The 17,410-nt window shown below is 42.2% G+C and overlaps 1 protein-coding gene and 1 long non-coding RNA gene across 17 annotated transcripts in view; one reads left to right on the top strand and one right to left on the bottom strand.

The window, feature by feature from the left end:
• Positions 1-17,410, bottom strand: part of LOC118219299 (troponin T, cardiac muscle-like) — an 84,730-nt gene that overhangs the window by 58,357 nt on the left and 8,963 nt on the right. For 4 of the 15 annotated variants that reach the window (XM_035402392.1, XM_035402399.1, XM_035402409.1 and 1 more), the window contains 5 exons: positions 17,135-17,248; positions 16,499-16,611; positions 15,586-15,676; positions 14,991-15,031; positions 12,422-13,033 (listed from right to left, as the gene is read on the bottom strand). The exons of 10 other annotated variants lie outside the window; for them this stretch is intronic. In XM_035402392.1, coding sequence (XP_035258283.1) covers positions 12,988-13,033; positions 14,991-15,031; positions 15,586-15,676; positions 16,499-16,611; positions 17,135-17,248 — 405 coding nt within the window. In that variant the 3' untranslated portion in view covers positions 12,422-12,987. Of the gene's footprint in view, positions 1-12,421; positions 13,034-14,670; positions 14,709-14,990; positions 15,032-15,585; positions 15,677-16,498; positions 16,612-17,134; positions 17,249-17,410 lie in introns of those variants that run through there. One more of the 15 variants, XM_035402395.1, reaches the window with a different exon arrangement.
• On the top strand, positions 2,598-8,339 carry LOC118219323. 2 transcript variants are annotated; one of them, XR_004763686.1, is made up of 3 exons: positions 2,598-2,650; positions 7,027-7,119; positions 7,718-8,339. It is a non-coding gene; the product is annotated as an uncharacterized LOC118219323 (long non-coding RNA). The 2 variants fall into 2 exon arrangements; XR_004763687.1 differs by lacking the exon at positions 2,598-2,650 and adding an exon at positions 2,748-2,769.

The raw sequence follows: 17,410 nt of genomic DNA, 5'->3' as shown, positions 1-17,410 counted from the left end.
ACAAACACCCCGAAAATCCGTTTCAAACAATATTCTGATTAAGCGTCTGCATGGTTAAAAAAAAACACGATTTATCTAATTCCTGGGTTTTACATGGATTCTTTTAATAATCATGTAAGGCCAATTAGTTGTGTCCAAAAATTACTAATTACTTTACACCGCTTTGCGTGATGCTTCAGCTTCTTCTTCTCTTTGTATGATTCTGGCATTTATAACGCTTCCAGACTCACTACTTCCCTCTGCTGGTCGTTAAACCTCAACTGATCCTCAGATGCATCCGTGCACATATAGTCCAGTTGCATACAAACAAATCCAACTTTCCTTTCAAATAGTTACTGCTTCTTCTGGTCTGAACCAAGCAAAGTTACAAAAAAAGAAACTCCTAATTCTGAAATAACGTTCAATACCATCTTACTTTCCTGTAGTTTACATTATAATAACTTGTTCAATCGTCGCAGCCATGCCACACTGTCATACCCACCTGGGTGTTTCCCTACCATCTTTAAACATCTATTAAACCCAAGTCCCTCAGACTTAATCTTGCTGGTTTACCTGTACTGATTCTTTCCCCCCGCATAAAGATATACAAACAACACCCAGCTCAGTGCGTTTGGTGACCTTTCGCATGCGCAGTTTTAAAAGGCCGAAATTTAAAGCCGACTTTACTACGTTTACATGCGCACATATATAGAAAATTTGCGCAAAAATATTCGAATTAATTGATTGTCTCAGATTTTTACCATATCCGATTAAGATAATAAAAAAGCGATTACTTACAACTTCCTTCACAACAACCGAATTTGTGTTCCTAAACGTAGTCGAGAGCTGTGTTTTTCCCGTGCTTTAATGGTGATTGATGACAGGTGCGCGGACATTTGGGTACTCTGTTGCAGGTGCGTTTTATATCCACAAGAGAGAGCCAGCATTCCTACTTATACTAATACAGACGGCCCCGGTTGAAGCCATCGTTAAGAAAATAATTAATGAAATGTCATACAACAGCACTGTACCTTAAAATAATGACAACATTTTGGTAAATTTGGCATGAAGCTTTAATGTCAAACGTTTTACAAGCATGGCAGTTTGCGTTTTCATACCCTGGAGAAGTGGAAACTATTTAATGTTTAAAACACAAGTGCGTCCGATTTTCCAGGCTATGATGTGGATTATAGACTCCATATTAATACAGCTCCAGGCAGACAACTGACAACATTGAAATTTCCTCAGCGAAACATTAAAACTGTCTAGTAAAGATAAGAACTCTATCACCGATATGTCCTCAGTTAAGATAACCAACTCCCCATTGACACAGGCCAGGGAGAATAATTAACTCCCATACTGATATTTTCTCAGCAATATCATAGTGAAGATAATGAACTCCCACACCAACAGGTCCACAGTTAAATGCACTTCACTATATACAGAGATAATCAACTGCTACTCTGATGCATCCTCAGCTAAGACAATCAACACAGCCTATTAACCCAGTCCCTGGAAGATCATTTACTCCAACACTGAAAATTCCTCAGGTTAGATATTCAACTCCACATCGAAACAGCCCAGCTAAGATAATCAACCCACCTATTAACTAGATGCCTGCATCCAGACCTGAGCCTGGCAGGGTCCATTAACACAGCCCAAGGAAGATAATCAACTGTCACGTTGTATGTTGTTGTATGGCATTTCATCTGCCCCAATGTCCCCCACAGATCCAGAGCAGGTGCCCTCCCTGTAAGGCAAGGTGAGACAAGAGAAGGACGGGAGTCATTCTGCTCATAACTTTAAACACAAAAACTCTAAAAAGTGTTATTTTATTTTTAAAACTGTAAAACACAAAATTATGTTCCAAATATACGTGTGAGAGAGAGGAGACACTGTGTGTGTGTGTGTGTGTGTGTGTGTATGTGTGTTCATTAACACAAGATAGTTTTTCCCCAGTAACCTTTATATTTTAGTTTGTTAGCATGCCTAAGATAAGACACCGGGCCCAACTGGTCTGCAGCATGAGAGAGAGAAAATGGGAGAGAGGGGGCCCATCTCCTGTTTATGGAACCGTCCTGAACCTTTACAGAATTGCATAGAGTACTTCAAAGCACACGACATTATCTCATTATCTGCTTGAGATTTATGCATTTTAATTAAGAGAATGTTCTCTTCTCACGCGAAGGTCAGAATATGGGAGTTAGTCATTACACATGAAAACTGTTAAAAGAATACATTTTTAATCACTTATATTTTAGGGTATATAATGTAAAACAATTATTTAAACAGCATATTCTTCTACACCTTCTTGTATGGAAATGTATTACTCGTACACACAAAGGTTCTGCACAAGTATTTGTTGCCATGACTAATGGACCACTTTATTTGCTTTTTTTAAATATAAATTTATATAACGAATGCTTCCTGAAAATTAAAATTAATCCATTTTTGGACAGTTTCCCCTTTATTCGAATAATTACGGTTTGACAAACCGTGACGCAATATTTGTATTTTTGAAAGCGCTTAAGGGATTTGTAGTCAATATGTAGTTGTGATTGCTGAATAGGATCTGGCGTTGGACTTCATTTCCCGAAAAAGCCATTGTCGAAACGCCATGCGGTGCCGTCTGAAACTAGTAAATATTTCCACACAACTGCGCGACCGAAAGGTAGGTTAATTTTTTGTCGCACCGAAGTTAATGTATGATGATTGGCACCTAACTTTAACTTTATTTGGAAATACACTTCGCGTTCATGTCCGATAATGTCCATACATTTAACCCAACTGGTGAGAAACCGTTTGCATCAATAAATGAACAAGCTAGCGAGCTGTAGATACCTTTAACTAGATAGCAAACAAGCTAGCTGACGTAAGCAAACTAGTTTGTTACAAGCAGGTATGCCAATCCCCTTCTGTTAATGTGGCTAATATTTAATGCTTCTCCTCGCGTCGTGAAGTCTGCAAGTCTCTATGACAAAGTTACGTTATACTCCATCATAAATGTGCCTTGTTTGCAGCCACCTGTTCTATTATTTCAACATCTATTGGCTAGCATTAGAAAAAAAAAAATTCGATTCTTTGTTTTGAGCGAGATTTTATTTATTTTTATTTATTATTGTTGCTTAAATAACTCTCTTTATAAGCCACTGTCCGTTTAGCTAATTAAACATGAAGGTCGGCATGTTTGCTTTCTCTGACTGTCCCTCAAATTTATATAAATTGTATAGCGGTCGTGTGTACAGTGGTCCACTTCTGTTAGCAGCAATAGCTAGCTTGTTGTCTTGGCTGAATTGATTGGTCTGACATTTTTGTTACTACAGCTTACAGTACACTTACAGATTGGCAGGCAAATGTAATATCTTTAGTGTCAGGCGTTATTCCATCTTAATGTTCCAGACTTTATTATTATTGTGGTCATATATACAGTAAGTACTGTACGTATAGTGTATGTTGTACGCACAGTAGTGGTGACAACAGAAAGCCCTGTTTCATGCCTGGATGTAGACTAAATGGATGTGAAATTATGCCGTTTGTAGATATTGAGACTTGTGGATTGTTATATGAAATGTTTTCCTATTTTATGAATTTAGTCTGACACAGACACACACACAGACACGCAGTCTCTCCTCTCTCTCTCTCTCTCTCTCTCTCTCTCTCTCTCTCTGTCACACACACAGTCTTTTCTGTTACACACACACATATATATATACACACGCATGCGCACACACACACTCGCAGTCTTCCCTCTCTCTCTCTCACACACACAAAATCAGACTCTCCTCTCTCTTTCTCTCTCACGCACACACATCTATATATGCACATGCACACACACACACACACTCAATCTCTCCTCTCTCACACACATAGTGTCTCCTCTCTCTCGCACACAGACACACACGCAGTCTCTTCTCTCTCTCACACACACACATACACACACACAATCTCTCCTCTCTCTCTCACACACACAACCATATTTATATGCACACACACCCCCACATATATATATATATATATATATATATATATAGGTACACACACACAGTCTCTTCTGTCTCTCTCTCACACACACACACACACATATATATGCACACGCATGTGCACACACACACACACACACTTGCAGTCTTCTCTCTCTCTCTGTCTCTCTCTCTCACACACACACACAAAAGCAGACTCTCCTCTCTCTTCCTCTCTCACGCACACGCAGACACGGTCTCTTCTCTCTCTCTCTCTGTCTCACACACACACACCTATCTGTGCACATGCACACACACACACACACTCAATCTCTCCTCTCTCACACACAGTCTCTCCTCTCTCTCGCACACAGACACACACATGTATGCATTGCACATGCACACAAACTCGCACACACATACACACACAGACACACACATATATATATATATATATAAAATCACAAATACACACACACAGTCTCTCCTCTCTCTCTCACACACACAACTATATTTATATGCACACACCCCCCCACACACATATATATATACATATATAGGCACACGCACACACTCAATCTCTCCTCTCTCACATAGTCTCTTCTCTCTCTCGCACACAGACACACACGTCTCTCTCTCTCTGTCTCACACACACACCTATGTATGCACATGCACACACACATAGTCTCTCCTCTCTCTCGCACAGACACACACATGTATGCATTGCACATGCACGCAAACTCACACACACATATATATATCTCTCACACACACACACACACACTTCTATGCACAGACACAATGTCTCTCTCCACTCACACAGTCTCTTCTCTCTCGCACACACTCTCCGTCTCTCCTCTCTCTCACACACACACACACACAGACTCTACCTCTCTCTCTCTCACACACTCTCACACACATATATATATGCACACACACAGTCTCTTCGCTCTCTCACAAACACACACACACATATATGTCCATGCACACACACACACACACACACAGTCTCTACTCTCTCTTTCGCTCTCACACACACATATATATATATATGCACATTGCGCACACACGCACACAGACACAGTTTCTCCTCCTTCTCTCAATTCAATTTCAATTTAATTTGCTTTATTGGCATGAAATACAGACATACTTATTGCCAAAGCATACATATATAATATGTAAAATAATAATAATATTAAAATAATAATGGCAAATGTAACAATATATACAAATAACAGCATTGACAGCAACAGAAGTAAATCAATAAATATGTACAATGTTTATATGGGGTAGGTGGTCACTCACTGTCCCTCAGGTTATGGCAGGCTGAAATGAACTGTGCCGCAATTGGGGCTGTTGATCCTTCCCCTAAAAGAATTGCACATTTTTCTTCTTTTGATTTTTAATTAAAATTATTTATAATTTGGGATAATTTTTGGAAATATTTTTTTCTAATTTGTAAATATTTTGTGCAAGTAAGGAGGAAGTGCATCTCTGTTTCCACCTCTCCTGTCTTACAGTGACCACATATTCGCTCTTCTTTTGGTACCCATGAGTTTTTGTATCTGCCTATTTCAATTGCAAGCGTGTGGTCACTGAGCCTGTACTTGGTCAGGATCCGTCTCTGCTTTGTATCTCTGACAGAGAAGAGATACTCTGCCTGTGTGTATTTTCTATTTAGGGCCCGATAACAAGTCAGTTTATTTTGGGATTGTGTTTCTTTGTTCCAATGGTCCTTCTCTCACTCTCTCTCACACACACACTCGCAGTCTCCTCTCTCTCTCTCACCCACACACACACACACAAAATCAGACTCTCCTCTCTCTTTCTCTCTCACGCACACACAGACACACAGTCTCTCCTCTCTCTCTCACTCTCTCTCACACACACACACACATACATGTATTGCACACACACGCACACAGACACACAGTCTCTCCTCTCTCTCTCACTCTCTGTCTGTCTCACACACACTCATGGTGGAACATGCACAGAGATAGTACATACAGTCATAAGGGTGTTGTAGTTTGTACACAGTCCCAGATTCACTGTCACCAGTTCTGCTAGCTCTCCTGTGCCTGGGGAGAGGAGGGGGGCCATGCAGCTCCCCTGTCCCTTTAGGAGGGGGGGGGGGGGGGGGGGGGGGGGGGAGTCTCTTATTTTACACATGGGCTTTAAAAAATTTTATAGTCTTTGTTTTCATTCCTATCCAGCATTACTGTTTTTTTTTTTTTTTTTTTTTAAAGCAAAACGACCACACAAGTCTTTTAGGGTCCTCTTCCTCTTCATTGTTAAAACTGACTGTTCATTAAGCCTCTGAATGAGTGAGCAAAATTAGCTTAAATTAACTAAAAACTGCCAGTTATCCAAGTTACTCAGATATATTCCACGTATTGTACAAACGTAAACTCATCGTGTTCCGAACAAAACACGGGGAAGCGACCGCTTCCACAAGAAGTTAACGTCCGTTCAGCGTTGGTCTTTCTCATGAGGAATGTGGCTTGTAGTTTTAGGCTTTATGTGCGCTAACTGTTACTGGCTGCTAAAGTTCGCTTCATTTCAGCTGATTTACACAGTTTCTGATGTGATGCCTGCCTGAGAAGCTAAAAACAGCCATATCAGTCCACCAAGGCAACACACAGCTAATCCTGCCTAACAGACAGCTTAGTAAATACACATAAAATGTTAGCTAACTCAGAATTGAACTTTTGAAACTTACCGAAGAGAAAAACAAGTTGACGGTATCGGAATGTTCAAGACGAATGCGATTAGCGCCATTACAAACTCGGGTTGCGTGATAGCGTGCGGGCTCACGCACGTTTCATGACGTCTGATAATTGTTGCAAGCGCATTGTTTACAAGGTTTTGGGTGTAGAATTCACACACACAGCATTACAGTAGAGCAAGTATCAGAACTCCACCATAACATTAAAGTCTATTTTTTAAAGGCTTTTAAAGTAGCACCATACACCGATTCCACCTATGCAGTCCTTCCAACTCCCTTTGAACAAAGATGTTCATGCATCTGTTGCATTTACATAATGTATGTTCATATGTAACACATTTTGGTGATTTTTTCTCTCTCCAGCTTGTCTGCAGCCCAACGAGCTGATCAGGGTAGCACTGTGGCTGTCTAACAGATGGGCTGACCATGCAGGAAGTCCCCAGATGGAGGCACTGTGTATGTATGAGTTTGGTTTTGTTTGTTTTTGTTTTTGTTTCTATGCACCACTTTTGGTGTATATTAGTGCATTACTACTGCCAGTCTTACATACTGCTACCTTTCTGCAATCAAATGAGTTCATTTGATTGCGTAGTAGTATGGGGGACTGTCAGTAGTAATGCACTAACGGAGAGTGGGGCCCCTGTCAAAATTTTTTTTTTTTTTTACCTTCCGAAAATTTTGAATTTGCAAAAAAATATTATAACCCCCATGTTGTATTCTGGGAAATTCCGGGGGGCCAGATTGCCTGCCCGTCCACTCACACCACACACACACCTCCCCCACCCTTGGGGACCACCGACGTTGCTCAGGTGCGGTCTCGGGGACTCGAACCATCAACCTCTACCTCCTGAGGATCGGTTCAGCCCCCTACGCCACATACTCCTTCGCATTTATCGCACATTTTTTTGTGCACTTACACAGCACAACGGACAAAAGCTGCGCAAACTGAAAAGGGGAAAGCAGGGATTGAACCGCTGACCTTGGTAGTGGAAAACGAGAACCATTCCTCTGCACCACTGTAACTTTTTTGACTTTTTTTGTGTTTTTCCTGCAGTGACATGAAGACAGTCAGACCTCAGAAGTAGAAACTGAAGGGACGAACGGGGATTCGAACCCTGAAGCTCAGCGTTCCAAGCTTTGGACAATACCTTTACGCCACCATCATGTTAGCGGTTGCGCGGCTGCAGAAATGGCCTGATGATGAGACAACCCAAGTATAAGCGAAACAAAGACGAAGGGGGGTTTGAACCCCCAACCTCTGCGTCCGTAGGCAAAGACAATACCGTTGCGCCACCTTCTCTTCTGTGAATCGGCCGGCTCTTCTGTGGGTAGAAGAAGATGACACAACAGAAATATTTCCAAAAAAAAAAAAAAAAAGCTGGAACCCCCCCGGCTGTGGCTGGCTCAAATCTGCTGGGCGTGATGCAATGCAATGGGCTTCGTGGAATAGGGTACTCTGTCTTGCGCCACGAAACCCTTCAAGAATTCCTGGGTGCTCATCAGTGAACTTATTCTCAGACCCATCAGAAATAAACAGGAAGAGCTCAGCTTTGAATCACACAGATCCAGATTAGGTGCTCTCCTAAAATGAACTCTAAGAAACTGTGGCAAAATATAAACTGACACCCTAACACATTTTGGCTTCTTTAAATAAAGCTGTTGATTCATTGAAGGAATTCCTTTGCATTTGTGATTTATAATTAGAACAACAGGTGACTGACAAGTCCCGTTCAAACAGATGACCTAATTAAAGGTGTAATGTTGGTGCATCTTATAGGTGTGCATGAAAGTGATTAGTTGGTTATATTTTTTATGCCTTTGAATGTTTTCTTTCACAAGGATGAAAAATGAGATTTAATCTAGCCAGTAATGTACTATGGAGAACACTCATATTCTGTTTTTTTTTAAACTGCAGTGGATATGTATTGGGGAGAGGGCTTGTAAATGCATTTTATTTTCTTTTAAATAATGAAATGAAATTGTGTTTTGGAATTTTATTCTGCAATTCCACTTCAGTCTTGAAAGTTGTGCTGCCATTGCTGAATAAAAATAATGCACAATAAGAACAGTGAATTTCGGTATCAGTAGATCTTTATTATCACCAGAGGGCAACTTGTGTGCAGCATTAAAGTCCACATACATTTGATAACCACACAGAAAAATCGACTTGTACATTGCAACATTTTTCAAATCGGATTTCCTCTGTTGTAATGCCATTTTCTATCCAGCAGAGGGAGGCAAACCCATTACATTGCATTATTCGGCAGACGTTTTTATCCAAAGTGACGTACAATAAGTGCATAAAGAAGGTCATTGGAACAACTACAAAACACAGATCCAATAAGGCACAATACTCATTTTGTAACAGTTATTCATAGCCATGAACACATTAAGTCCAGTTCACACATTAAACATTACTCTGACCTAACGTCTGCTAAGTAAAACTAGGAGGCATGACAAGCTACAACATTAAGATAATGTTACAAAGTACAGTATGAGTGCTGGATGGCAGTACAGGTAAGATGAAATTGGCACAGGAGGTACATGTGTAGCATAAAAGAGGGGAATTTAAGTGATAAAAAATTATCCCAGATTCATCCGTATGGCAGGGGTGCAAGTGGCCCTGTTTCCACAGAGCGAAGTGGTCGAGCTGGCGTGTAGGATTGAATCATGTCCTGTAAGTAGCCGGGGGCCGTCCTGTTGGCTGCAGGGTAGACGAGGATCTGGACTTTGAACCTGGTCCTGGCAGCGACCGGTAGCCAGTGGAGTGAACTCAGCAGAGGAGTGACTTGGGAGAACTTGGGAAGGTTGAAGACAAGTCGGGGAGCAGCATTCTGAATCAGGGGACATATGAAGCCCAGCACCGATGCCTCCGAAGCACTCCCCGAGTCTGCTCAGCTCCTTTAAAACAGAAGGGACCAGCTAAAAGCATTTAAAAATAAGATACATTGATAATCAAACCAATGTATGTGAAGTGAGATGCATTACATTACATTACAATCTACAGTACAATCTACATATTAGGCTGTGTAATTTAGTTTTTAGTCACACACTAAACAGAGGTAAACCAGTGAAATGTGTGTGTGCGTCTGCTACCCTGGAAAAGTGAAGACTAACGTTAATCCTTAACATGCAGGTGATTTACAGCAACGTGCACACAAACACCCCGAAAATCCGTTTCAAACAATATTCTGATTAAGCGTCTGCATGGTTAAAAAAACAACGATTTATCTAATACCTGGGTTTTACGTGGATTCTTTTAATAACCATGCAAGGCGAATTAGTTGTGTCCAAAAATGACTAATTACTTTACATCGCTTTGCGTGATGCTTCTGCTTCTTCTTCTCTTTGTATGATTCTGGCATTTATAACGCTTCCAGACTCACTACTGCTGGTCGTTAAAAAACCTCAGCTGATCCTTAGATGCATCCGTGCACATATATTCCAGCTGCATACAAACAAATCCAAGTTTCCTGTCAAATAGTTACTGCTTCTTCTGGTCTGAACCAAGCAAAGTTACAAAAAAGAATGTCCTAATTCTGAAATTTTACATTTACATTCTGTAGTTTACATTATAATAACTTGTTCAATCGTCGCAGCCATGCCACACTGTCATACCCACCTGGGTGTTTCCCTACCATCTTTAAACATCGATTAAAACCACAGTGGCTCAGACTTAATCTTGCTGGTTTACCTGTACTGATTCTTCCCCCCCGCATAAAGATATACAAACAACATCCAGTTCACTGCGTTTGGTGAACTTTCGCATTCGCAGTTTTAAAGGCCGAAATTTAAAGACGACTTTACTACGTTTACATGCGCAAATAAATCGAAAATTTGCGCAAAAATATTGGAATTAACTGAATGTTGTTCAGATTTTTATCATACCCGATTAAGATAATAAAAAAGGCGATTACTTACAACTTCCTCCACAACTACCGAATTTGTGTTCCTATACGTAGGCGAGAGCTGTTTTTTCCCGTGCTTTAATGGTGATTGATGACAGGTGCGCGGACATTCGGGTACTCTGTTGCAGGTGCGTTTTATGTCCACAAGAGGGAGCCAGCATTCCTACTCGTTTAATACAGACGGCCCCGGTTGAAGCCGTCATTAAGGAAATAATTAATGAAACGTCATACAACAGCACTGTACTTTAAAATAATGACAACATTTTGGTAATTTTGACAAAAGAATCTGCGCTGATGCACTCCCATTCTAAATGTTACAATGATAAACCCTTAAATCGAGTTTGAAATGGTGGCATGAAGCTTTAATCTGGCAGTTCGCGTTTTCATACCCTGGAGAAGTGGAAACTGTTTAATGTTTAAAACACAAGTGCGTCCGATTTTCCAGGCTATAATGTGGATTATAGACTCCATATTAATACAGCTCCAGGAAGACAACTGACAACATTGAAATTTCCTCAGCGAAACATTAAAACTGTCTAGAAAAGATAATGAACTCTCTCTCCGATATGTCCTCAGCTAAGATAACCAACTCCCCATTGACACAGGCCAGGGAGAATAATTAACTCCCATACTGATATTTTCTCAGCAATATCATAGTGAAGATAATAAACTCCCACACCAACAGGTCCGCTGTTAAGTGAACTTCACTATATACAGAGATAATCAACTGCTAGTCTGATGCATCCTCAGCTAAGACAATCAACACAGTCTATTAACTCAGTCCCTGGAAGATAATTTACTCCAACACTGAAATTTCTTCAGCTTAGATATTCAACTCCACATCGAAACAGCCCGGCTAAGATAATCAACCCACCTATTAACTAGATGCCTGCATCCAGACCTGAGCCTGGCAGGGTCCATTAACACAGCCCAAGAAAGATAATCAACTGTCACGTTGTATGTTGTTGTATGGAATTTCATCTGCCCAAATGTCCCCCATAGATCCAGAGCAGGTGCCCTCCCTGTAAGGCAAGGTGAGACAAGAGAAGGACGGGAGTCATTGTGCTCATAACTTTAAACACAAAAACTCTAAAAAGTGTTATTTTATTTTTAAAACTGTAAAACACAAAATTATGTTCCTAATATGAAGACAAGGAGATTGTGTCAAAACATTTAAACTACTCTTGTTTCATTTAATGAATGCTTTTGCAAGTGTGATTTCTGATTTGATTCTGATTTGAACAAGTGATTCGAATTGTTATCCTCCTATTGTCATATTCCAGTGGTTCAATCATTAAATTCCAGCCTCTGAAGTTGGATTGTGCTGTCATTGTTCAATTAAATAACATTAAATAAGAACACTTCTACTTTCATTAGATCTCTATTGTCCCCAGAAGGCAATTCATGTGCAGCATTAAAATCCACAAGTTTGACAACCATGGAAAGATTCACATTACAAGGACAAGGAATAGCTTTAAAGTTACAATATGTATAAAGGAGTAAAATCAGTACAGAATACAATTCAGTATGGATACATAATGTATGCTGCTGCCATATCTACTGTATTAAAGCCCACAGACATATGTTGTCCAGTTTTAGTTGCAGTTTAGTCGCTGGAGGATGAGCATTATCTTTCGAAAAGTGTGGGCTAAAGAAAAACACGAACAAAATAAATGACAGTTTCTCACTTACAAAATTACCACATATAATTACATTTGTATTTAACGCTTTGCATTGTAAGTTCCACTCATATCGTCTAGTGTGTTTTAGTACCTAGTAGTGTAGTGAGTATCTGCACATCCAAATATGAAGACGCCTGGTGGACAATTAATAGAATACATTTTGAGAAATGTGAAGAAAAGTCAGGAGTGTTTATTACAACAACACACAGTAATTCCTGCAGGGTTGTGCTCAAGAATAATATTACAAAGTATTAGCAAGCCTTAATAATTGCCACAAGTGGTGGTAGTTCTCAAGGACAACACTTGCATGACTGCAAAATGAGAGAACACCACAATAACCACATCCTGACCAAACATGATGTATAATTGACTGAAAGTACAATTAATGTACAATTATGAATGGATAGTTAAATCTCTCCTCTGTACGGCCTTTACAGTGTAATGAAGTACTCAGCGACAGAGTCAATATTCCTCAGTCAATAGAAGTATTTTGTGAAGTATCGGCATGAAACATTAATGAGATGCTAAAGGGCCAGCAAAACATCAATAGCAGGTCGCAATTCGACATGCGTTCACTAAAAACGCAGGTAGCTCAGCCAATGCAGGGATTCGTTTATTGTTTGAACACACGATGAAGCGAAAATAAGTCACGTCCTCCCATCGCCGCCGTTTAACTGAACAACCTCGCGTCTTCCGTCCTCCGAAACCTTCGTCTGCCACCCGCTGCCGACTCTTTACCTCAGCCGGCCCCCCACCTTGCCCTTGCCGCGACCTTTGGCGCTGAAAAGAAGAAAGGAAGAAAAAAAAAAAACCTTGGAGATCAAATCAGATCTTGATGCACAAATGCACCTGACATGTATCTTCATGGCCAGCAGGTGTCACTATACTCCAGCATGTTAGCCTATGGCAAAGTAATGTTCCAGGTTCATGCCAGTGGACTGTGTAGAACTACTCAGGCCTCACAGGCCTCATAGCGCTGGAGTTTTACCCCCCTTTCAGAGTTACTTAATCATTTTGAAATTTAAAATGGCTTCTCGAATACACCACAGGCCACTGTGTTCAGGGTGTGTTTTGGACCCTTCATGGGAGAGTGTTTATTAGTCGCCTGCTGAAGTTTTGGAAGACGTCCTGCAGGGCGGGGCTGTTCCCGGAAACCACTTACGATGTGGGCGTGGCCTTTCCTGAAGGTGGGTGGGAGGGCGGGGAGGGGAGCCCCGCCCTCCTATGACTTTGACGGACGGATGGAGCGAGACACGACGACACACAAACACGAGACAAGGCTCCGGCACAGCGGCGGATGGAACTACGGGGAGGGAGCAGGGACTGACCGGGAATAGGATGACCACGTTCGCTGCATAAACATGTCCCTGTAGCGGTATTACAACTGTACTGCTGCACTGTGCTGAGTTAATTCAGTTCCTAGGGACATCTGATGCATGATATAATGGTGAATCTAATTTTGGTGACGAATTGTAAGCATGTCCAATGGAGGGATTTGTTCTGGAGTATTTAAAGACCCTGGGAAATCACTCTTCTCTTGCAACCTACTCATTAAGCTCCAAAATAGATCAGGACCATGGTCATCCCAACCCTAGGGGGGCAGTGTTCTAGATGAAGAGGGAGAGGGAGAGGCCATGTGACGGATCAGTTGAATTAGGATGCTGCGGCAGCATCCCGGCTTTCTGCTGTCTCCCTGCCTGCTGATTGGAGCAGACTTGGTCACATGCCCGCAGCTCACTCAGGTCATGTGATATTAAAGGGCCTGGAAAGAGGTTCTGGGCTGCACACACCTCCAGCAGGTATCCATAACGACAAGAAACTTTATTTTGTCACTGATATCAATTTTTATTCAAGGCGCCCAGATATGATGGAACCAACTTCTTCATTGCGGCTGAGGTAATGTTCTAAGTTTGCTTGCTATTTCAGGGTTCGGGCCTGGATTTTGTCCCTTTTTTTCCCTTCTGTTCCTCCGTAAAGCATCTTTGTGACAGTTTTCTGTATAAACCTCGATACGACTAAAATTAATTTGATACGATTGAATTTGATTTAAGTTGATTTACCGTTAAATGAAAGCAGTAGAATACACAGTTAACTCACTTCACCTGGTTTCTTTGGCCTGAACCAGCTGCCGATTTTAGGGAGGAGGACAAGGCCAGAAGACCCAGTGGCTTTCCAGGACCAGGGCTGGACAGCCGCCTGTTCTAACTGCTGAAGAACTAAGCTGGAGGAAGTGGCTTTGAGATACCTGCTCAAAAGTCCTGTTTGGCCCAGAGTCAGGCGGGACGGGCGATGTGAGGGACCAGGTTGCTCCTGACAGGGCTAGCCGGCCTCATGGAGCACCCCGACCGATCTGAGCGCGCTCAGTCCAGGCCCTTTAACACAGGGAGGATTCCGCCAGCGCGGCGCCAGGTACTTACCTTTGGTGATCGGTGACCCGAGCCAGAAGCTGAGCGATCTGTAAAGGGACAACACACAAACGGAGGCTTCCCTGAGCGACAGCGTTTTCAGCCAATCCTGTCCCGCCCTGCCAGGAGGGGGGCGGGACCGAGGTCCTAGCAAGTACCTGTCACCTGTCACCTCCCACACCTGGCCCTGAGTGTGGCCATGCTTCGGCTGACCGAATGACCGTCCTTCTGACCAACCGACTGACCGACTGACCAACCGACCGACCGACTGACCAACCGACCGCGCACTTGCACAGCAGAGGCCACACCCCTCAAGCCACACCCTTACTTACAACTTCTGCTGCTCAACGATTCGGGTTTGGAGCAAGTTCATCTGAAACCCAAGCCAGAGTTTTAGACAGGCCTGTCCTGTCAGTTAAGGTTAGCATAGAGAAGTGCTGGATTGCTGATTGGTGCTGGAAGCTCCAGTATTACTTTTACATATCGTTCACTCAGGCAAACTCACAATGTTCAAAACGGTCTGAGCGTAGGTGAAAACACAAGTTAAAATTGGCATGCATAGCTCACACATTTCAAATGACATTCACAAATGACCCTGAAAAATATTCAAGTACAATATCCAGAACATGAGTAGATTAAGAACCAAACATTTAAATCACAAGTAATGTCTTATTACAGTGGTTTAGAATTAATGACACGTCAAATAATTTTAAGAGGTGATTTAACACTTAATAACGCTTGCCATTGAATTGCCTCATAATTGCCTGAATAGATACGTAGCATAAGTCCTTTCTCCTATTTAATGTGATATCAGCTCATTGGGTGTTCATAATAGGAGCTCAGGTCAGTACATCTACTGTAGCCACAGTAACGACAATGGTGGTGTCATACAAGGTAACCGTGGCAACGGGCTGGAGTGGTACATACGTCGTATTTCTGTCTCTTCAGTTTTTCGCCAAGGTCAAACTTCTCCGCCTCGAGCTCCATCATCCACTGCCACAGCTCACTGGCCTTCTCCCTGCGGGAGGTCACATGATCAAAGGAGCACGCTCAGTGGAAAGCTTCCTGTTCAGAGTCTATACTGTGTCCGTTCAGAGCAACAGTCTCCACAGGTTTCACTTCAAATTGTGTAGTATAAAGTTAAGGAAATGGTAATATGTCAATAACAATAATAATAATAATACAAGTAATAATATACTTTATTGACCCTGTAGAGTGATTTGTCCTCTAAATTTGACCCATACTAGTTAGCAGTAGACAGCCACAGTGGAGCACTCCAGTTCAGAGAGCAGTACCTTGGTCAAGGGCAATGGCAGGGGTATACCTAACCTTACATACTTGTTTATTATAGTAAGAATAATAATAATTATTAAACCAATATTAGCTCTATTTGTTGAGGATCTAAAAGGATGGGGTTGTGTGCTTTCAAGAGATCAGCAGTGCATTCTGGGGCTAGGCCAAGCTTCGTCTTAAAAATAATAATGGCACGTAACAACAGCAATAGTAATAGCACCAATGTCACAGATTATATCAGCTTGGCAGGGGATTTTGAAATCATTGAGCCTGGCGGCCCCCCTCACAGTCATGCCTCAGTGTTCGCCATCATTGGTTAGGCCTCCCGTTCTCCAGACAGCTGCGGGTTCAGATTTCTGACACGGTCTTGTCACCGATACACAAGACCAACAACCCCGACTGCGTCAGTTAAATATTTGGCTTTGTGAAAAAGAAACGAGCCAAAAAGCACTGGGCCCGAGCCGGGTGCATGGGGGTGAGAACTCAAAACGAAATTAAATTCATTTTTAAAAATGTGCGCGTGCGAAACACCGCGACGACCGCGTACTTCAGCTTGTCCTCGTGCAGGTGGTCGATGTTAAGAGGCTTCCGTCTCTCGGCCAGAATCTTCTTCTTCTTCTCTCTCTCCGTCTGCTTCTTGGCTCCCTTCCGACCCTCGCCCTGCCGACACAGAAGAGACAGATTCGCAGAACGGCGTGTGACCGGAATCGCAGGCGCCAAAAGGACAAAGCAAATCGAGACTAAGTTGGGATTCGACTGAGATTTTTGAAAGTCGTAAAAATGACTGACAAAGTGAAGTACGGCCAGTTTTTTCTGGTTCAGAAGAGCAAAGGTTGCGCAGGTGAACATAGCTAAAGCATGACGATTCTGTACTGACGTCAGGAAGCCATTTTAACGCAAGGAAGTTGACAATACATGGAGCAGCCAGATCAGAGAAGACAGCAACTCCACAGGGAGTTCAACTCCAGGCCTGACACAGTGCTGGATGCTCTACCTACCTTCTCTAGTCTGTAGGTGAACGATGAGCCTTTTCTCCTCATTATGTATTCTTATGTTCTAGATGCGCTGAATGGCCTGTTCTCCTCATTATGTATTCTTATGTACTTATGTTCTGAGTGGGCTGAATGGTCTTTTGTTCTTATTCGAGGCGCTCTAATTGGTCGAGGATCAGATGCGATCTTACCTTCTGCTGGATGCCGGCGTACTGCTGGGTCATGTTGGTCAGGGCCTTCTTCTTCTTGGCGTCGTCGTCGTGCTTCTTACGATGTTCCTCTTGCTCCTTTCTCTCCTTCTCCTCCTGCCGGAGAGAAAACAGCCATTACCCACACCTCTGTGTGCCGTTGCCAGGCAACGACCAAGTTTTGGTTGGCCAAAGTTTGGCAATGTGCTCTTTAGTCTGGATCCAGTACAAATCCATCCATAACTTTGACTCAAGAGTAGAATGAGAGAAATTTGGGCT

The sequence above is a fragment of the Anguilla anguilla genome, chromosome 19 (assembly GCF_013347855.1).
Source record: "Anguilla anguilla isolate fAngAng1 chromosome 19, fAngAng1.pri, whole genome shotgun sequence".
Lineage (NCBI taxonomy): Eukaryota > Metazoa > Chordata > Actinopteri > Anguilliformes > Anguillidae > Anguilla > Anguilla anguilla.
This window is presented reverse-complemented; position numbering and strand designations above follow the sequence as displayed.